Genomic DNA, 23,759 nt, shown 5'->3' with positions numbered 1-23,759 from the left:
CAAGCCCCAAAATGAACACAAATGAATAATGAAAACTATAAAATGAAACTGCGAGAAACCTGGACTTACTGCAACTCTGAAAAACTAGAAAGTTCTTAACACCACCCCTATTTGCACCTCCTCAAGGAAGATATCTTTCATGCTTTGGGAAGCCCTGCTTTAGACAAACTGTGGAGAAAGAGAAGCTTCTCTCTCTCTCTCTCTCTCTCTCTCTCTCTCTCTCTCTCTCTTTCTTTCCCTCCCTCCCTTTTTAAAAAACAAAACAAAACTTGAGATCATTTCCTGAAAATAATTGCATGAAAATTCAGAACCAACAGAATGAAATGATTTTTCACTCAGCTCCTATTTAAACTGTGGAATTTGCTGCCACCAGCTGTGGTAAAGACAGCCAATTTAGCAACATCCAACCAAAGTTTATGGAGCATCAGGCTATCAATGGCTATTAATACCAATAGCTGTTTGCCACCTTCTGAATCATAGGAAGCGTGACTTTCCCACAAAAGAGAGCTCTTATTCTCCTGTTTAAGTTCAACATCTTCCCCAGTGCCATCTCATTTGCTAAAGAGTGGTGCAATAAACTGGACTAAAGAAGCCTACAAGCTGATCTATCAGAACTTGGGTTTTTATGCTTTAAATTATAAGGCTTGCCAAAAGGTAATAAGCTGGAACCACAAATTGATAATATTTGGTTTTCTTTCCAAATCCTATGAAGCCCAGGAGACTTGGCGCACTGCATTGCAATGCATTTGATAAGAGCAACCTTCTTAATCTCCCCCAACACCTCCTGCCTGAGGCCAATATACTGTAACTATCATTTATACGTGTGGAGCTAAATCCCTGCGGCAACCCACTGAAAACTAGGCCTCAGCCCTGAAATTTTCACTGTGGGGATCTCTCTTTTTCCTTCATACTGAGGAAATTAAGGTTTTGTGGAAGTCCACAAAGAGAAGGATGATTTGCTAGAAAGAACTGATTAAATTATTAAGCAACACGCTTGCACAAGACACAATGTGGTACAAAATAAAGCATAAACTTTAGTAAAATCCATATTTGAACTTAAGATGTACATCATGGCATTCTTTCTAGAAGATAGACAGTATAAAACGTCTTGAATAATAATGCAGCACTGATGGTGTTAGCACTGATGGTATTACCTAGTTTGGTAATGAAACATCTGCAAGGAAACAACCAAACTCAGAGCGTATCAAGGACCCCACAATATCTTTCAGCTACATACCATTGTTGTTCTTGCATTGGGCATACAATACACGGTTTCCTTGTCCACATATTCCATTATAAGGGAAGCAGTTTCCTTCTGAAATGCTCCAGTCATAACACATTGGATTGTCACACGGAATAGCCTCTATCAAATGTGGGCAGTTCTCAGAATTACCAATGGAATCCACAACAATGTGTCTGTGCCTCATTTTGAAACCTGAGAGGAGAGGAGTGGGGGGGGGGGAAGGCACAGAGTTAAAATAAGAAGGAAGAAACAATACTGAATAATTTCCAACTGTCAATCCATCTTGAAAATGAACAAATGCAACAGAGGTAAGAAACACATTTTCTCACATTTCTAGCTCATTGCCTTTGGCTAGACAGCTCTGCTAACTTTTAAGCTGCCTTGCATATTTACCATGAAATGACAAGAAGGTGCTGTTAAAAATCTCTCAGGTTACATTGCAGGTACTAAAGAAGATCAAACCATGCTTGTGCACTTTAGAAACGAAGACTGCTAAAGCATTTTTCCCACTTTCTGATTCTCCCTCACTATTTCTCATGTAGGAAATTACACATTAGCATGTGCCAAATTTGTATTGAGGGAATGTAGGAAAAAGGATAGACTCGCTGGCGAACATGACTGCTTCTCCATTATGCCTACATGTTTGCATTGTTATGAAAAAGATTATTTATTCACCTTGTTCAATAACAAACCATATGTAATAGAGCTCTTTTCACATAATATTCAACTCCTGGGGAAATGTGCAGTTGAACAATCTTACTCCCACTTATACCTTTACTGCTTTCTAGGTTTACTTTATGCAAATATATACTGTTGCAGTAATCAGAGTGCAGGCAGTCATTCCCATGTAATGCTTAAAGAAATCCATTTTTTTAATTTCACATTTGTTAAATAGGTGGGAAGGAACTTTAATGTATGCATACTTATATCATGTGCAAATCAGAATTTGGCATAAAGCACATTGGTTTTGTTACCAAAGTAGGTGACATCATCAGTACTAGAAGATACTGGTGTTCTCCTTTAGCACTGATGATGTTACTTAGCTGGGTAATGAAAGATCTGCAAGAAAACCACCAAGCTCAGAGAGCACCGAGGACCCCGCAGTTCTTCCCTGAGGTACAAATATTCTCTACTTTCGGTACATTAGTTTTAATCAGAAACTCATTCTTATATGCTTCATGGACTCATTTTCATGACTTTTGAGGTCCCCATGCTCTAGTGAACCTTTGAGGTAGTGGTGTCTTAAAGAAAAAGGTCAAAGCAGGTAATTGAACTAATTGCCACCCTTTTTGTATTGCATCAAAATTGCACACCTTCAAAAGGAATGGGGGTTACAATCTGATGCCATACCCACCTTCTTATCCACTTTGACACACGTGCGCACGTGCACACACACACACACACAATACACACACAGAGAGAGACACCCCTGTTGTGAAGTGGAACACTTCCACTGTATGAGTAGGTATTACACATAAAATCCTAATTTTAAATAGCAGATCTGTACAGAGAGGAGAAGGGACTGGATAGTTGGCGAGTGTGATCTTGGACTTCTTTCTTATGAAACAAAAAAATAGGCCAAGTTAAACACTTGGCTAATTTAATCATGGACTGCAATTCTGATTTGCAAAATAACTATGGTTTGCTAAAAACTAGGACACACAGGAAAGAAGCACACTTTATAAAGGGAACAAAAAGTCAAGCACATCAGGGGAAACTGAAAGGAAATATTATCCAGTACATCTGCAGAGTATCAGGTTGAAGAAATACCCTACGTTATGTTGAACTTATTCTCAATTGCACCTTTTCTTCCTGGAATTTCTTGGCAGTCTTCATGAAGGCAAGGGCCCCAGGCTGACCAGGAAGAAACCACACACTCAGGAGGACACGGAATGCTACACAGTTGAGACGCAGGAGGAGCAGGAGAAAGGCAAAGCTTCTTTTCCGCAGGTCTAGTCACTTAAGAGAGAGGGAGAAAAAGCATAAAAGGAAAAAAGAAATTGTGTAGCATATTCCTTTAAATTGCTGAATGTGTCCAAATTCACATGCATTACTATGGGCAGATTCTCACCGCAGCAACCAAAGATACGTCTGACTTCAAGCTAACAATAGTGTAAAAATCAGAAGAAATAAAATTTCTTACATTATACTTATCTATTTTAATTATTTGGTTGTTTTTTTAAAAAAAAAATATTCTGACCAGGATCACAGAACCTGCTGTTCTGAAGAAAATGTTTTATTAGATCTATAGTTCAGGACACCATTTATCACAATTCTTTCCCATGAACCTGCCTATAATCTTGACCTCTAGTATCCACGGTTTTCCTTTTTGTTATATTACTACCTTGATTATGAATGTTGTTGCTTCATCTCTGCCACCCTTCATCATGAAGCTCTCTTATTGCCTCAAAGATTCTACTGATCATTGCCTATAATATCTGCAGGATTCTTCCTCTCTGACATCCTCTACATCTCTATCCAAGCATCCCCATGCACTTTTAGCCACTAAGCATGTCACTCCATGCTCATCTCAAACAATTACATCTTCTTTTGGAACTCCCCCATAGTCTACATACTTTATTAACATAGTCTCATAGTCTACATACTTTACTAATATCAATACCTGGGAAGATCCTGGAAAAGATAATCAATAAACAGATTTGCGAACAACTAGAAGCAAACAAAATTATAACCAATAGCCAGCACAGGTTTGTCAAAAACAGATCATGCCAAACAAATCTTATTTCACTCTTTGATAAACTGACTAAATTAGTAGACCAGTGAAACACTGTGGACATAGTATACTTAGACTTCAGCAAGGCATTTGATGAAGTAGACCACAACCTGCTGCTTAGTAAGCTAGAAAAAGGTGGGATAGACAACAACACCATCAGATGGATCTGTAGCTGGCTGACAAACAGTACTCAGCAAGTAGTCCTCAATGGTACTACATCCACATGGAGAGAAGTAAGCAGTGGGGTACCACAAGGCTCTCTCTTAGGCCCAGTACTCTTCAATATCTTCATTAATGACTTAGATGAGGGAATAGAAGGGGAACTCATCAAATTTGCAGATGACACTAAACTGGCAGGAATAGCCAACACCCCAGAAGACAAGCTCAGGATCCAAAAAGATCTTGACAAACTTGAACAATGAGCCCTATCCAACAAAATGAGTTTCAATGTGGAGAAAAGCAAAGTTTTACATTTAGGCAAGAAAAATCAAAGGTTTAAGTACAGATTAGGCGAGACCTGTGAGAGGGACCTTGGAGTCCTAGTGGACGATCACTTGACTATGAGCCAGCAGTGTGCAGCAGCAGCCAAAAAAGCTAATACAATCCTGGGTTGTATAAACGGAGGCGTAGAATCAAGATCATGTGAAATATTAGTACCTCTTTATAAAACCCTAGTAAGACTACACCTGGAATACTGCAATCAATTTTGGTCACCATACTACAAAAAAGATGTTGAGACCTTGGAAAAAGTTCAGAGAAGAGCAAGTAAAATGATAAAAGGCCTGGAGACTAAAACATATGAAGAACGGCTGCAGGACTTGGGTTTGGCTAGAATAAAGAAAAGAAGAAATAGGAGTGACATGATAGAAATATTCCAGTATTTGAGGGGCTGCCACAAAGAAGAGGGGGTCAAACTATTCTCCAAAGCACCAGAGAGCAAGACAAGAAACAATGGTTAGAAACTGATCAAAGAAAGAAGCAATCTGGAATTAAGGAGAAACTTCCTGACAGTGAGGACAATTTAACCAGCTTGCCTTCAGAAATCGTGGGTGCTCCATCACTGGAGGTTTTTAAGAAGGGACTAGACAGTCACTTGTTTGAAATGGTATAGGTTCTCCTGCTCAAGCAGGGGGCTGGACTAGAAGACCTCCAAGGTCCCTTTCTATTCTATTCTGTTGTGTTCTGTTCTATTCCTGCATCCAGACGACAGGATATAAATGACTAACCAGAATTTTAGAGAAAAATGATTGTTTTGTAAGCAGGAAAGAATATGTGGTTCAAGGGAATAGTTGAAGAACAGTCCAAACAATATCAAACAAATAAGTTAGGGGTATTTAAGTCAAGCACTTTTAAGTACACATGGTAGTGGAAAGAATATAGATTCTGTTTGTACAATTTTAACTCAGCTTTGACTTATCCTGGTAGGAAAGATACATATCCTATGCTCTATTTTTCATTCGATGTGTTCCTGCTCCCAAACCAAGCATGTACATGATGTACACCCTCATTCAGAGAAACATGAACTGCAGAAAAGTTGAGGAACGGGTATTTAAAGGTTTCACAGCCACTTATCACAACAATCGTGTTGTACAATGAGATAATATTTAATTCAAAATTAACAGACAGTGGTACTTGTCAACAAAGATTACATTTATTATTATTTATTTCCAAAACAACATTGCCTCTGACATTCATTTAGGGATTGTAAAAGCTGGCAGGAATCCAATTCACTTTACTTCTCAATACTGTAGTCCTTTTCATACAGGTTCAAATAATCATATAGCAGAAAAGTGTAAAATAAATATTTGCTTGCTTGTTTTAGCCATCAAGCTATTCCATTTCAATGAGGTTCATGCATTTCGTAATATGCCCTTCAGCATTGTTCTTTGCAAAACAATTTATCATTCTGGTAATTTACTGGCAAAGAAGCAAATCAGTCTCGTTTCATTTTTTTCCATCACAAACAGATTCAGTTTCAGCAACACAAAAACAATATTAGCCATGTTGCTAAGTGATCTTGCTTGTTTAGATATAGTTTTGAAATGCCCATTGGCAACAATCTATTTATTCTGAGTACACCAGCAATAAATGTAGTAAGTTGTCTTAATTCTAAGAATAAGAAAAATAGGTATTTTTTTTCTAAAATGAAAAAGTTGTAGAACCGAAATCAGAAAAAATGAAATGCTAAAAAACCCCTTTTTAGTGGTAGATAGATATCAAGCAGACAGCAATATTAGCGATTAGCCTGAAACAGAAGTTACAAGAGTATAAAGTTGCAAAAGAATTATTATCAACTGCAATCACATAGCGTGAAATACAACTTATTTAAAATAGGTTGACCTTAGTTGATGTAAAAATATAAGTAATGGTACACAAAATCCTATTACAGTATTATTCTCCCTTTTTTCTCTCTTAAAGGTCACTAAAGACTCCATAACGGGAGCTACAGCCAGTTCTTTTGGATTATTATCGCTAACTTCCGACAGTTATTTCCATATAGAGGAAAAGTGGACTTGATGTGCTCATAACCCTGTTAAAAAATATATGGGGAAGAGATACATTTATTACCTAAGCTTAACCAAGATATGGTGCTGTTTAATGTTCCAAATGTTTCCAGCTCCAGGAATCTGGTGCTCACAGCTATTATTTCTGAAGCAAAGCCATCCCTGAAAATTCAAGACACAAAATAACCTTGTGTCTTCAAGCTGAGGAGCACACAAAGCTTTCATTGCCAGATGATTTTTTTTTAAAAATATACTATTTCTAAACCAGGCATGTCAAACTCGTGACGTCACATGACATCACATGACATATCGGGACTTTTTCCCCATTGCTGGCAATGGGGTGGGCGTGGTTTCAGTGTGACACATCCAGCCCGTGGGCCAGCAGTTTGACATGCCTGTTCTAAACCATTTTAAAAAATGACATTTGATTAAGAGATAATTTCATATCCTAAGACATATGGTGCAGAATTATGGGGCCTATCAAAGCTCTCCACCCAACAAAATCAACTACAATTTCAAAGATTTATTCTGGCACCAATAGGAATTCATCTGCAGCAGCAGTCAGAGCTGAAGCAAGAACCCACTCTATTTACACCCTAACAGTAATTCAACTCTACAACTACTGGTGGAAGTCGAGTCTTCCAATGGAACCTGACAGGCTACTAAAAATGTGCCTTGAAGAGCAGACTGGCATACTTCAACTCACCATAACAAGGGTGGGGAACTACGTCCCTTTTATGACTTGTGAACTTCAACTCCCAGAATTCCTCAGCCAGCCATGCCGACTCAGGAATTCTGGGAGTTCCTGATATAGATGAACAAAATCATCGAACTGCTTGACTTGCCTACACAATATGAACTCTCAGACCTCAGGCCAAGGCAATATTCAAAGAGCCTTGAACGCTAATGCTCAAACCAACACTGAGTCACTTGCAAACATCATGTGTTGAAATGCTGGCCAAGAGTGAAATGTCTCGTTAAATTAAAAAAAAATAGCTGACAATGAGTCTGCCTCAGAGCAAGATTTGACCTGCTGAGTACTGTGATTCAATATGCACAATTCCATCAAGTGCCACTTTCCGACAAAATATATGTTTGTGAAGCATCAGAAATAGAAGACAACATGTACTGTATGTCCTATTCAACTACCAACTATTTGCCCCAGCAAGAGTTTAGTATTTACAGACATTATTTGACAGAACTATAATAGGGACTATAATAACATACAATCTTATTTTCTTCAAGGCAATAAGATAGTCCACGTATTAGCTTTACAGGTTCAATTTAGTCTAAACATCACAGTATTAATAATAGTCAACACTGTATAAAGATAATTGTTTTCAAATAATATAATATTCTAGTTTTGTTTTATATTAATATAATAAAACAATATAAAAAAGGAATAAAGATACATTTTTTAAAAATCTGCAGCATCCTTACTATGGTAAAATAGTAAATTGGATTAAATTGACACAAAGTAAATGTAGCATTAAAAATTCCTACATGTTATATTGATCTTAAGTGTAATCCTGGGTGCTTAGAACCACAGACATTTACACTCCCTGATACTGATAAAAACAAAAATAAGCAAGAAAACAAAATATTATATCCTTCGATCTCTCTCTCCCGCTACCCTTTCAATCTCCTAGAAAGAATATGATAGCTTCTTATGGTTAGTTAACTTCATATTCCCTACACATTGGAAAATATCGGCAGCCCGAATTGAGAGCTTTCCTGAATACAACAAGAACAAAAAAAAACTTAAATGGCTTTTTAAAAATGAGAACATCAAGACAGATTCTCTTTCAGAAGGACTATTGGATCTGACTTCTCTTTAGTCAATATTAAAGTCTCAGGCAATGAATTGTGATACCCACAGAAGAAAAGTCAATACATGCCTGATGTGTGGTAAGATCTTTTGAAATTATTTGTTACTTCACTTTAAGGTAAGTAAAATATGAAAGTATTATACAGTTTGTAAGTGATTCTATAAACATGCAATATGTTCTAAGTTGACATCTCTTGATCTCTTTATATATTAAATATTTACATATTTAAAATGTAAGTATGTCAGTTTATCAGTAACCGGTGAATTGCATTTTTATATCTTTTTAATATTTTTATACTATTGTACAGTTACCACAGACAATAATAGTCCTAAAATTATAAGAACAAATGAGTAAACATTCTGAAAAGTATGTTTAATTGTAATAATTCATCCAATATCAATTTAATGGACAATTTGGAGTTTGTTAATGTATGGAGACATAAAAGTTGTTACTTCGAAGAATTTTTTTTTCCTGAAAGGCATTGATCTTTTCTAGAATAGATTGATTTGGATGTCTAAGACTTTGGCTATTAATATTCATAAACTTTTTTCAGACAACAATCTGTTAACTTTATCTTTTAACAGGAAAAATAGCTCCTTTAGGTAGAGATTGAATTAGATGTTGCAAAAGGAAGTGAAGGATTGTAAAAAGAAGTTAAAATAATTTTTTTGAGATAACCTTCATCAAGGCACAAAACTAAGAACAGTTTGGGATGAAAGCAAAGCTTTTGTAAGAGGATATTTTATACAACAAAATAGAGAATTTAAAAAGAAAAGGAAACAGAAAGTACAAGTGGTTTTGGATGAGATAAAAATAAAGAAGAAAAAAATTAAAATTCACCAAGAAGCATAATTATTGCCCAGCAAACTGAGCTTCTAGAGAGCCATTTATATTAACAGTAAGAGAGATGGAAATAAAAATGAACTATGCAAATGCAAACCAAATAAGTTTTGAATTTTCAAATATACCAGGAAATGTTTGGCATATAGCCTTGGTGGAGCAGTGGGCTAATGCCTCCTGAAGTAACACCAGCTGCCTGCAATTAGTGCAGGTTCGAGTCCCACCAGGCTCAAGGTCGACTCAGCCTTCCATCCTTCCGAGGTAGGTAAAATGAGGACCCAGATTGTTGGGGGCAATAAGCTGACTTTGTAATAATGCCGCTTGGGGGGGCCCAAAAGTCCTAATAAGCAGGCATATACATAGAATGAAGGCTACTGCTAAGCTTGTAAGCCGCCCTGAGTCTTCGGAGAAGGGCGGGATATAAATGGGATTAAATATATATATATATATATAAGTTGAGAAAAGAGAAAGAAAAGGAACTGATACTAAAATTGGAAGAATATACTGTAATAACAAATAATGTAAATATGCTGAAAGTTTTTATTCAGTATTATTATACTGAAGGTCAACAGCAAAGTAAGATAGAATTTCAGGCACAATTGTATACCAACAATGAACATGTAACTGCTAATATGTTTATTTTTTTTCTTGAAATAGCCATGGTTGATTCATCTATCACATTAGTTAGAGTAATGTGCAAAGACGACTCAGCAACAGAGAAGTGACACAATACCACAAAATAGTAAGATTTCAACAAGATCTGTCTGACTCAATACTGTCCTAAAAACAGTATATCTAGCCATGAAGTACAGGTAATCCACAAGTTACGAGCATTCACTTAGTGGCCGTTCAAAGTTATGCAATAAGTGCTCCCTAGTGTTTACAAGCAACTCCCGAAATTATGAATGTTGCAGCACCACGGCAGTTGTTCGCCTTTACGAACGACTGAAGATGCTCTGCAAACATTCACCCTATTTGCTCCATTTCCAAACGCCCCATTTGCAAGCCAACGAAGCTTTCAGTCTCTGTCTGGGCAAAAAGTGTTTGGGCACCTATGGCTACGTTTCCAAGCACCCCATTTGCACACAGATAAAGCTTCCAGTCTCTGACAGGTCTCTCTCTGGGCAAAAAGTGTTCCAGTGGTGGCGGAAAGGAGATGGGGGGGAAGGAGCAAGACACAGGCACTGCAAACACTTTTCACACCAAGAATTAAAGTTTCTGGGGTCCGTATTCCAGTTTTGCATTGCGGTAAGATGGACCCAGGAAGGCGGAGCTCTGCCTTCTGCACCTGATTTTGCCCTGCTGGGGGCCCTAAAAAGGCCCTAAAATCACCCCAAAAAGGCGATGAAGGAGGGGTGCCTCGTCAATCACGGAGTTATGGAGGTCGTTCTGTTCAATCTGAGAAAAGCCCTCAAAACTGGCAGGGGAAAGAGTGGCTACATTCCTGTGGCCAGCCATTAGCCGATGACAGCCGAAGAAAATCACCAATTAATACATCATAAACAGCATGTTTGGAACTGGGTGAGAATATTGATCCTTTCTTTACTATTTTACAACTGAATTTCCTGGGAAAGGCTCCCAAGAACCTAAAAACAGAGGCAGCGTTTTAATTTCTATGGTGGACAGAAATATACAATACTGAAGTGGAAGTAACATAAAGCTACAGTTTTGATAAATTTGAGAACTGAGGTGAAATATAAGAAATCAATCCTTTGTTTTAAGAGTGGAAAATGGATTTTGAATGACATCTTGTGGTGGATTTGAGTACAGAACTATAACTAATTTCCTGGCTGCTTGGTGACTCCTAGCTTAAGGGAGAAAAACTGGCAATAAAGGAAAATATTTTGGCATACTTATCATCCTGACCTTCTTGAACTATAAACACCTACTGAGCTTGGACTTTTAATCTCAAGAGCTAGGGGGAGAGAAAGAAAAAACTGACCTTTGATTACGTCTGGCTGGGAGAGACTTTTGAGCTGTTTTCAGGGAGGTTGAACATTTTGAACATTGTGGATTACAACCATGCCTGACTGATAATATTTTGATGCCTGAGACAAAGGATCACTATAAAATATTGCTTTTGGGACTGGACCTGCATTCTGGAACCTATTGGTTTATAAAGGCTACATATAAAGACCAGAAAACTAGAGGAAAATTTGTTCTATTCTTAACTGAGACTGGTGATATTAGAGGATCTCCAGGAATGATGCCTCAAGAAAAAACAAACACTTTTCAGAAAGAAATATACTCTACGCTACAACTAGTTCACCAAACAATTATTGCATACAAACAGGACATAAAAATAATTCCTAATGAGACTAAAAATAATCTAGATAATATAAATGAGCAAATCTCCAAATTAAATCTACAACAAGAAAGTACCCAGACAATGACCACAAAGTATGAACAAATAAATCAGAAATCAGAAGCTGAAGCAAAGGAATGGACCTAGAGACAGAAGAGACAAAAGAAGGGAAATATAAACTACCATATACAAATAAAATACGGCAAGATTTACCCATAACAATGAAAATGCAAAAGATCTTTTACCCCTTAAGTCTGCAAAATATACCTGATGACAAGGAAGAAGATTTTAAATAATAGAACATAGAGCTATCAGGGGAAATGTTACAACTGGGGAGAAAAAAAATGAAAAGACAAATTGAGGGACAAGAAAAGTGGAAGTTGTTTAAGAAATATAAATGGGCAGAATTCCCCCCCCCCCAAAAAAAAAAACCCCTATCTAAATTGTCTTCCTCGTGCCAAGCAACTTTCACAAAAATGGAAAGAAAATTCCTGGGCGATACAATTACCTTGGCTTGAAAAGCTACTTGATAAAGAAAGAAAGAAAGAGTTAGATTTTAAAAATAGAAGACTTGACCTATTAGAGGGCGCATTATATGTTTAAATACTTGTTTGAATATGATTAAAAGAACGGATGACCCTTAGATATAATTGGACTTTTATAATGAAAAATATGATTTAGAATTAAAATAGCACTTTTTTGATATGGGAAATATGAAAATAAGAGGATTGGTATGAATAAAATTTTTAGCAATATAAATGTAATTAATATTGAGAAAATCATAGCTGACAAAGATATTTCAAATATTGATGGGAAACCAAACTTGAACAAGAGCATGAAAAATAGGATATTGATTTAGGAATTGTTATTATATATATATATATCTAAGATGGCGGCGCCTGGAATGGCTGTGGCTGCATTGGCTCTTGAAGGCGAATAGTTCTGGGAGGGATAGTAAGGGCTATAGGCCACATGATCAGGAAGATTTTAATGTGTTTGAGCAACATGGTGGAACTAAGGTAACATACAACATACGACCGACAATCTTTGCTGGCCTGGCGAGTTTCTAGTTGTTTTGGAACTGTTGGTGAGACCGTTAAAAGTTGTTGGCGCTGTTTGAATTTGTTCTACCATCAGCAAGATCTGACTGCTGGCCCAGTGATGGATTCTACTGCAAATCAGGGCTGTTTCCAGAGGAGGCAGAGGAGGAGAGGACCTGGAGCTTATGGAGCAAAGGAACTAGATGAGGCTGTCGGCAGGCCCAGAGGAAGAGAGAGAGGCTTTTGGAGGAGTTGGTGGCAGCGGCAACGTGCTCCAGGGGCGAAAAGAAGCGAGGCCTCTTTAAGGAAAGGGTGGAAGAGTCAGCATCAGAAAAAGGAAAGAAGGCGAGGTTGTCAGAATACAAGCTAACTTGAGGGCTAATCCACATGGAGCCCCATTTCCATCTGTCCTGTTTGCCATCGTTCACTCCCTAGAGACTAAAATGGACAATGTGAAATTTGAGCGGGCCCCGAACAAGGAGTATATATCGGAGGTGGTGACCCTTTGAGAGCTGTATGCAACGAAATTTCATTTTGATATATGCCGATTGGTGTACATTCAAAGTGACAATAAAGTTATCATCATATTACTGTTATTTGTATCATATTAGTAATATATGATGAAGATGTTTATACTTAACTTTGTATACATCAATAGCACCAAGAATTGTAACTGTGTAATGAGGGGAAAATGGAAAAAAATATGGGGAAGAATGGAGGATCAGGGAAAAAATACTGGACTGTGCAGTACTGGATAGATTTATACTGAAAAGGTTAATGTTAAATATGTGAACCCAGACAACATGTTGTTTACTAAGCACTAAAGACTGTAATTTTAAAAAATTAATAAAGCATTTTTTTTAAAAAAAGTTTCTCAGGTCTGTGATGTTGTGAGAGTTCAGGCACCCTTTCTCTGAAAAAGAGGGTGGGTGCCTAAACTTGTGCAATATTACGGCACCCAGGAGCTCCCATTGACTCTCCTCTCCCTCAAAGGCAAAGATACAGAGAGAAGACAGGTAAATGAGTCTGGCGCGGCAGAAAGGGAAGAGGAAACATGAGGTATCTTAGTGAGTCGGGGACGCCTTGGGGGCTTGTTTCATCAGTAGGGCCCCCATGGCCTTCCCCACCCTGAGATATCTCATGTGCATTTAATGAACTGCGGATTTGATTAGCGAATGCATGGGCAAAAGCAGGGAGTGATCTCATTCATGTTACAAGATTCGCTCCTACAAATCCTCAAGTTATATATGGAATGGGCAGGCTCCATTCCATTCGTAACTTGAGTACTACCTGTATCCTGCATTTCTAAGCTTAACTGACTGGAGAAATATTATTAGTGCATAATAGCTGGTGTTGTGCATAGAATAACCAACCTATTATGAGTTTTTTTTAATGGTTTTGCTATATCATTTTTAAGGCACATTACGTAGGTTGCGGCCATTGTGTGAAGATTTAATGCTATTGCTAGATATTTCTACCTTCAGTTTCACTGCAGCAATTATCCAGGTGGTAAGCTATTCCAAAGCTTACTGTCTTGCTATTAAGCAATCAACACACAGAGAGTTTTGTGCCATCTTCTTGTGATGAATATAGCAGATTTATAACACACAAAAGACAGGAGCAAGGCAAGATATACAGGGCATCTGGTCATTCAGCAAAGAAGCTCTAATGTAGGAATTAATATGATTTAAGAAAAGTCTGCAATAATCTACATATATTCCTGCATCTATAATCACAAATAAAAAGATTTTACTAAGGCCTACTTTGTAACGGGAGACACACACACACACACACACACACACACACACACACACACACAGAGTGTGTGTGTATGTGTGAGTGTGTGTTCACCACCTTGAATTATTTATAAAGGGATAAAGGCAGGATAAAAATCAAATAAATAGCAATTCTTTTTATACTATTCTTTTATTATGATTTTTTATATATCTCCATTCTACAAAATGGTTTCTGGTGGTTCACATAAAAACAAGAACATATAAACAATTAATTGCCACTAAAAACGTCCCATAACACTAATATAAACTGTAAGTTAAAAAAGAAAACCAAAAATCTTACACATAAAACACAAATCAATGGCAGCAACTAACCAGTATCACTTAACATCTCAGATACATCAACTATTGTGTCAAAACAAAAGTTTTATCTTTACCAAATGCCCGCAAATTTGGAATCATTCAGATCGCTGGAGGGAAACTATTCCAAATGGCATTGCCACTAAGAACTAACCTAATCACTTCTTGGGAACAGAGACTGTACCCTCTCTTCCCCTGTTGAGTGAACAGGATGGGTAAATTCCATTCAAACTATTTCCAGTAATCAAGCCACATAGGGCTTAAGAGGTAAAAACTAATATTTTGAAAGGCGTCCATTCGTAGCCAGTGCAGTGCCCCAATGTGATATGCTTATAAAGGTTCTTGTCCACTAACAGTCAGACTATAGTATTCTATATCAGTGCAGTTTCCAAACATTTTTTAAAGGTAACCACTTAACATGCATTGCTGTAGGCTCAGTATGAGAAAGGCATGGGTCATCTTTAATATCTATTCCTTCCACTTTCAATATTAAGGAAAAAATTTGGTTGTAAGTTTAAATTTTGCTCTTTTCATGAATTTATATCTTTGAATTCCCAAACTTTCCTGGAAAATAGGTTACCGGTGTACTGGCAATTATAAAACCTAAATAATGCATTTATACTTTGTTTTAAAGGAGTCAGCTGTTATCCATTAATTATGCCATTACTTTATGATGTAGGAGGAGTTGCAGAACATGGGGGCAGAGTTAAAAGAAGGACCAGCCTAGAATCTCTACACAGCCACAAATGGAGTAAATCCAATCTCTTCCCCTTGAATTCTGTTGACTCTTAACTAACTCTAGGCAGGTGCTAACTATTAATTAAGAAGATTCCTGTGCATAGGCTGTTTAGCAATACATCAGTTTAATTGGGCCTTCATGGGGTCTTTTGTACCTGACAATTCCAGTTATACAAATGTTTGGCAATATACCATTAACCAATAACTGAACGCCCCAGTAATGTAGAGCATAGTACCATGAAGTTAGAATACGCTTATATCTTGTCAGAAGATATGTCATTTATCAAGGTAATTAAGTCCCTTAGAATAGATACGTATTTTGTATTACACATTTCCACCTTAGGAAAATAAAATCAATTCATATGATCATTTCCTTCTGTACTTTATCTTTGATGTTTCTGTTTCTCTTTAAGAAAAGGTAAGGTCCGGGTTGTTATCTACTGTATATTTCATTCTGTGCCCATTAAATATACTTTCAGTTTCAGCTCTTCAGTGAATCAATTCCACATGTTTACTTCTCAATGATACAATCACACCTAGTGGCCAGGGAATCACCATTATGGATCCTAACTCATCAAACCAGTCCTGATGATATAACTGCAGCAAATAAGACATTGTTTCCACCTTTACAAGATCCTCATTAAAAAACAGCACTCATTCATTTTCAATTTACGAGAAAGTCACATAACTATTTATTGTACTGATCATATGTCATATCCTTTGCCCTCATCAGCCCTCGCTGGCAGAACAATTAACATTTTTTTGTTATTGTTTGCCCTTTAAAGTAAAACATGAGAGAAAATATAAGAGAAGCAGACATAAAAAAGAGAAACATAAATACATGGAATTTAATTATGGGCTGTACATGGCATTAAAGATGGAAAAGGGGTTTGAAAATATTTGGCTATTGATTTAAGGTCATATAGCAATAAATTATCCTTGTAATTAGAGAATTCTTGCCACAAATAATTTGATGTTTGGAGCACAACATGAAGAATTAAGCAAAGAAAATAATCCTTTTTAGTGGCAAACTAAAACCCCTTTTTGGATCTATCATACTGAATTCAGTAGAGCTCATTATTTCAATATTAATGATTTCATAGTCACTGGACTCTATATATCCATTTATAGATTGCAATTAAATTATAAATAAGGTTATTAAATCATACCTTCTATATTACAATCAGGTTTCTTAGTACATTTTTGGCTCTTACAGAGGGGGGTAATATGAAAACGTACAGAGTTGTGTTTTATGCTTCCACTTAACATCAAACCACTTTATCTCCATAAGTCATTCATGCCATGTCTCTATGTCTCTCAGTGGATTTTATGCTTTTCTTAATCTCATGGATGAATTATATTATTATTTAGTCTGGAGATTACAGCAGGCAAAAATCAGTCTGTGACCCAGCCCCTTCTTCACCATGTCTTGAGGCAAAATAAAAGGTTATGTAAACCACAACATCAGAATAAGAAAAGGAATGGATTAGTTTAATCTCTAAATACATAGGAGTATATTACATGAAGTATATAAAAAACAAAGGATAAGAGGAAAGAATGGTGTATAGGAATGTTTGTTCTTGGTCCAATATATTTTGGTTTATTGGATTACTATTTTTATTCCTCAAACAAACATGCATTATTCCATAAGAGAGACAGCAGTCCAGTTGTAGGCACACATCACAGGCGTATATGTGGTTGGGTCACTACAAGAACTTTCTCCATGCACACTGTTGTCAAGGCCCAGGTGTGCATACTATTAATGCCTAGAGTTGGAGTTCTTCAAGATCTCATCAAAGCCTTGACCAAAAACAATCCTGCTCCATCTGGATAAGTCTCTGCTTCAAAAAAAAACATAAACCATGCCTTAAGGGTACAAATTATTTCCAAATTTCCAGTAACCTTTTCCCTGAGATTTTAAAACCCATGGCATGGGTCCGGGATACCTCGAGGACCACCTGCTGCCAGCGTCAACTCCCCTCCGCCCTGTGCGTGCCCACAGAGAGGGCCTCCTCAGGGTGCCTCCGGTCAGGGAATGTCGACTGGTGGCCCCCAGGGGGAGGGCCTTCTCTGTGGGTGCTCCGGCATTATGGAACCAACTGCCGGTTGAGCTCCGGATGGCATCGGACCTCCGATCCTTCCGTCGCGGGTTGAAGACCCACTTGTTTGAGTTAGCTGGTCTGGCCTGATGGGGAATATGGGTTTTTAATTGGTTTTTATTATTCTATTATTGCTGTATTTTAATTGGGCATGGTTTAATTCTCTTTTAATTTTTGTATAGCTATTTATATATGCCCTGTGAACCGCCCTGAGTCCCTAGGGAGAAGGGCGGTATAGAAATCAAATAAATGAAATGAAATGAAATGAAAACCTACAGAATGAGACCCCCTGCATGATATTATACAACCACCTAAGCAATATGTTTCTTAGGCGCAAACACCAGATGATAAAACAATGAATAGGTTGTTGAATTCTCTGAGGTGCATATCAAACAGAAGTTGGACAAAAGTCAAAGGCGGGACAGAAATAAGCCAAGATATTTCAACCAAAAGGATTTAGAATCATTTCAAAACATGGATTTAAAATGGAATCAATTAGTTTGTGTTACAATAGGAGTCCATTTTTACCTAGAATTCTGAGATAAGGGCTGACCTTTTTTTCAGAAAATAATGTTTGGATATTATTGAGCTCTGTCTTTAAATAAAATATAAAGTCAAGAGTGAAAATTTGTCAGCTACGTGCCTCTCTGTTTTCATCTTGCCATTAGAGTAAGGGGAGGGAGGTGTTGCTTTTGAATGGGTTAGTTAGAGAAATGAAACCTCTCCAGTTCTGCGGAAGCTTGCTGAGAGTCGGCAATATGGAAACCTTTCAAGGACATTCTAGCAGGTGTGAAGAAGATAGCAGACTGGTCCCATAACAAAGAGAACTTGTTTACATGAGCTACGTGGACATGTGGGTGGGGTGGGGGTTGGCTGGGAAAGTCATTATTATATGCTATGGTCTGATGCTTTGGGGCTTTAGAGTTAGTTTTACCTCACCTTTACCAGGCCATGTATTCAATAAACAGTAAGATTTTCAGAGATGAAAATAATCCTGGACTGTTATTTGGATACTCAAGCTGGAGGTTGAGAGCAAAGTCAAAGACATTCTGAGAGCTTCCATATACCTCTTCTGAAGCCATTGAGCACTGTAGATAGCTCCTAATGCACTGTATGCAGTCTGTATTCTACACGCTAAGGTCAACAAATTCAAATCCTGATGGAGGATTTGAACCGCATAGAATAATGTCTGTCTACCAACATCTGATAAATCCCAAATAGAATGAAAGCAGTCATGTAGTGCCTCCTGTGGCCAATATAACTAAAAACTCCATGTAGGTTACATACTGTGTAAAAACCATTTACACGGGGGCATGACATAATGTAAAATCTCTATCTCTCTGTTCTGAATGGTCCGGGGAAGGTGGACTTTATACCATTCTGAGCACCTCCTAAAGAAAGAAATTGTTTTTACTGCAATGTACTAAAACAGCAGTATTAACCAATCTTTGATGTTTATTATGGGAAACATTCCCCTGTTCAATTTTAAAGCAGCATAAAACTTTGGAAAATATTTTCCCCACAGCAATGAACTAAACCAATTAACCATGATTTTCCTAATTAATTGTAAGAACTGACTTCTATAACTTGGCTGCATTGCAATACTTTTATATTTCAAATTAGGTGATTTCAAAGCTCTGCTTTTATGGCTTGGATCAAGCCAGTCCCCTTAAGTTTTTTGATGGTTCCATGTCTGTTCAGCAAAACTCTGACACCAGGGCAACCATCCAGAGGAAAGAAAGCAGAAGATAACACGCATAGCATAATCACTAATGAACATAGTGAACAAAGGGAGTGATTATCTTGCTCACTTTATAAAGACTTTCCCTGCAAATGCTGAATATAAGCTTAGCAGGAGGCAAAGGTGTTCTTTGTGGAGGGCAGGGTGGAGATAAAAGTGCCCCCCCCTTTTACAAATGGACAGAATCAATATTCAGCAGCAGCAAGCAGAAAGTTCAGGCCAAATGGGAGAGGCAAGCAACCTGTCTTAAAGACAGACTCGCTTTTTCTTCATAAACAAGCCAGTTCTGGATTTCAGGCATAGAATTTTGACCACCGTTTCTGCAACAAAATTGTATTTTTCAAAGAAGTATTTAAAATAAATATAAAATATTTTATTTTATTTATTTTAAATTTCTGTGCCGCCCATCACTCTAGCAAGAGATTCTGAGCAGCTTAAATAACAAGATAAAGTATTACAGGGATAAAACATGAAATCATTGGACGTGAAAAGTTAAAACAGAGCCTTGGTGGAGCAGTGGGCTAATGCCTCCTTAAGTAACACCAGCTGCCTGCAATTAGTGCAGGTTCGCATCCCACCAGGCTCAAGGTTGACTCAGCCTTCCATCCTTCCGAGGTAGGTAAAATGAGGACCCAGATTGTTGGGGGCAATTAAGCTGACTTTGTAATAATGCCGCTTGGGGTGTGTGTGAAAGCCCTAATAAGCAGGCATATACATAGAATGAAGGCTACTGCTAAGCTTGTAAGCCGCCCTGAGTCTTCGGAGAAGGGCGGGATATAAATGGAATTTAAAAAAAAAAAAAAAACATTACAGTTCATATTAAAACAGATTCAAAGAGCCACCGTATAGACAGGATGGAGGTGGGTTCTTCTACTAATCTACTAGCCACTTCCAAAATGGGATGCCCCCATCAAACTGAGTCAATTTGACAAACTAAAACAAATACACACGATCCTTATCTGACAATTCCATATCAGCTAATATGTCCACTCTTTCAATATCAATTTTTATTTCAAACTGTGTGGATATGTGTGTACTACATGACATTAATCTAAATATTACTTATTTGCAATGGTAACCCAAAATAATACTTTTCTAATTTTGCTAATAAATATGTATTTTGCCTTTCCATTTTTACTTCACGTCAGTTTGGTTATTTATTCAGATTGCCTTACACAGACTCAAAGCAAGCTTTTTTTCCTCCCAGTTCACCTAGATATGAGGCAGATAAAACATGGCTTTTTTTTATATGCTCACGCACATACCCACATACCCACGCACACATTCCTATTGAAATAGGAGGAGGAGATGTAAATAATTTCTCTGTACCTTCCTTTGACTTGTGCATTTCCTCCAAAGTTGTCTGGGCACAGTAGATCTCGCGGATCTGTATCCCACCTCCGCAGAGTGATGATGTGTGTTTATCGAGTCGAGGGTCCTGCCTTTCCAACAGGAGAGAAACATCACATTCCTTCCATTCAGAGGTTTTCCATGAATATCTTGTAGAAAATAAGGAATAGAAAATCTTTATGTAAAGTCCAGTTCACATCACAAAGAGATCCATTCAATCGTACTGCAAATAAAACGACTGCAAGACTAGAGGCTACTTCTGGAGCATAAATTCCACTCTCATTTAGAGGAACTTACTTCGGACCATGTCCCCTCAGGACTGTTCTGAATATCTCAGGATTTCCCAAACGGAAAGAAAACCGACAAGAGGAAAGAAAAAAAAACCATGAGGGGAAATAAAATGTTAAACTTGTTTTATTCAGAGTGAGGCGTCTCAAGTGTTTCTGTCTTTCCTTTGATGTGTTTCATTTCATTCAACAGGTCACAGCTCCAACTGGCCACTCTGCATTGTGGCAGGACTGGACCCAGGTCACCTCCTTCCATGGCTATTTCATGCATCCTGGGCTGCTTTGACTGGTGAAAATTTATACTTTTTCTTTTCTCGTTCTACCTTTGCTATAAAGTTTTTCTATCTTCACTGTAAAGCTATGCAGATATATTACTTTTTGACTGGGGTGGTATAAAGCACCTGCCTTGAGCAAGAGGCTGGACTAGAAGACCTCTGATGTCCCTTCCAACCCTATGATTCCATGTTTCTATGGGTTGTTTTTTTCTTTCTATTTCTTCCTCACCAGGTGAATTTGAAAAAAGTTCTAGCATTCGCAGGAAGAATAATAAACAGCAGTGTATGGGCAGACATAAAAGCTTTCAAGGATAAAGAGCTGGACAAGGCTCGTAACAAAAGGTCTTCAATAAAACCATGTGTCCTAAAAAATTGCCTACAGAAAAGACTACAGTTCTAAAACATTTTTCCCCGGCCCATCACTGCACATTGTCTTGAACTCTATTATTTATTTCCAACTATGCAGTCTTCAACCTGGTTTATATAAAGAGGGTGTGGTAAACCACTGAAAGTCAGTTTCAATTGGAACAGCGTATAACATACTTCCAACTAAATATTCCAATTAAATGCTCCCCTTAGCTCAGGGGTAGGCAACCTTGGCTCTTTTATGACTCGTGGACTTCAACTCCCAGAATTCCTGAGCCACCTGGCTCAGGAATTCTGGGAGTTGAAGTCCACGAGTCATAAAAGAGCCAAGGTTGCCTACCCCTGCCTTAGCTACATGCACTAGACCAGTAAAAGGGGGAGAGAGGGAGAGAGAGAGAGAGAGAGAGAGAGAGAGAGAGAGAGAGAGAGAGAGAGAGAGAGAGAGAGAGAGAGAGAGAGAGAGAGAGAGAGAGAGAGAGAGAGAAGGAGGAAGGGAGGGGGAAGGGGAGGGAGGGAGGGAGAGAGAGAGAGAGAGAGAGAGAGAGAGAGAGAGAGAGAGAGAGAGAAGCCTGTCAGTCTTCCTAACTCTTATTTACCGAAAGGTCAAACATTTTAAACGTATATGAAGAGGGGTTTTTTTACCCAAAGAAAGGAAAATGACAGTCACATTTGCTTTTATTATCTCTTCAGTTTTATGAGCAAAAAGCCTCTCAGAAACACTTGTGTTTTTTCCTCTTGTTTTATTTTCACAATGCACTTACTGGCACTTCCACAATCTCTTAGTATCACACAGAACTGCTGATAAGTGTGAAGTCAGTGCCCCATATACCGGTATGCCGAGAGATCTTGTCAGCTTCAAGTCTGCATACTCACATTCAATACTGTAGCTTTTAAAGAGATGAACATTCTGATTTTTAGCTGATATTGAGCATGGTGTAGCAGGATTCTTACAACTGGATTTGCAAAAATTAGTAGCTCAAAATGTTACCCTTGGCAAGTTCTCACTTCAATGATAGTGTTTTCAAATAATAGTAGATGTGATCTAGTAGCTTGACTCCTTCTTCTTTTGGCACACAGCCCTCTAAGCCATAATCTTTTTCCCCCCTACTTTTATCTACTTGTGGTTTCTAACTTACCAAAAGCAGAAGATCAATTCAACAAGACTCAGTAATTCAATAGAAAGCTGAAGAGAGGCAGGGATAAAGTTTAATAAATTTGAAACCTCATTGCTTTTAGATAATTATATGCCTGATAGTTATGTTGCACATCTAGTTCTATGCCTAAAGATTATGTACTAAACATCTACAAATGTGTTTTTTCATATTTTGCTGTGTTTTAATATTAAACTTACTTTCTCTTTTTATTGACAATGACCAGGAAGACAGATCATGCAAAAACCTGATATTACAAATGTTTAAAAAATTCTGAGAGTAGTGAAACAGCAGTGAAAGAGTAGAGACTGAATTCTTCATCCTTTGTTTCCTCAAGTATCTTCCCCCAATAGCCTGTGAATGTAGTCTCCAAAATACTGAGGAAGATTACCTCACATTGGCAACAAATTTATTTTATTCATAAGATTGGCATGTTTTTTTAGGGTGGGAAAAATAACTTCTGAGGGGGTTTCTGACATGCCTTAGCTGCAGATTTTTAACAGGTTAGGCAAATGGCTCAGATAGTCCATGTCTTACAATTGAGAATTTAACAATTCATGGCTACGCTTTAAAATGTGTTTGGAAAGCAAGAATGCAGATTTTTCAGCCTGGGTATCCTGGGAACCAGATCTTTGCATGGGTCAGTTTTGGCATACTTTTCACATACAGCATTTTGCACAGTCCAGTTGGAATGTGCTGAAAGCACCCAGAATGTTGAAAATCCATTTGACACATGAGCAGCCACAGTTGCCACATTCTAGCAGTAAGCATGCAACCACACTCCTCTCTACAATTGTCACTTGGGAAGCTATCAAGAGCTGAAAAGGAAAGAGCACTGCCCAGGCTGCTCTTTTAAGGGAAGCACAAACCATCAAGGACAAGCTGAACTTTCATAGCCAGGCTTCCACCTGATTCATTTCTTTGTTCTCTCTCATTTAACCCTTTATCAAACTTGGGCAATGCTCCAGAGAATGTTGACACAAAGTCACTTATAATATGTTCCTGCCTGGGTGTGCTGTGATATAGCAGACATGTCAAACTCGCAACGTCATGTGACGTCGCGCGACGTATCGGAGCTTTTTTCCCATTGCCGGCAATGGGGTGGGCGCGGTTTTGTCGTGACGCGTCTGGCCTGTGGGCCGGCAGTTTGACACCCCTGTCATA

The 23,759-nt window shown here is 37.9% G+C and overlaps 1 protein-coding gene across 1 annotated transcript in view; it reads right to left on the bottom strand.

The window, feature by feature from the left end:
- The window catches only part of THSD7B (thrombospondin type 1 domain containing 7B), a gene marked incomplete at its 5' end in the record, with an annotated part of 477,345 nt that overhangs the window by 299,081 nt on the left and 154,505 nt on the right, over positions 1 to 23,759 (bottom strand). Inside the window, 3 exons of the mRNA XM_081346642.1 lie at positions 1,238 to 1,435; positions 3,047 to 3,202; positions 20,496 to 20,665. Coding sequence (XP_081202768.1) covers positions 1,238 to 1,435; positions 3,047 to 3,202; positions 20,496 to 20,665 — 524 coding nt within the window. The remainder of the gene's footprint in view (positions 1 to 1,237; positions 1,436 to 3,046; positions 3,203 to 20,495; positions 20,666 to 23,759) is intronic.

Source organism: Vipera berus (assembly GCF_964194415.1).
Source record: "Vipera berus genome assembly, chromosome: 1".
Classification (NCBI taxonomy): Eukaryota; Metazoa; Chordata; class Lepidosauria; order Squamata; family Viperidae; genus Vipera; species Vipera berus.
This window is presented reverse-complemented; position numbering and strand designations above follow the sequence as displayed.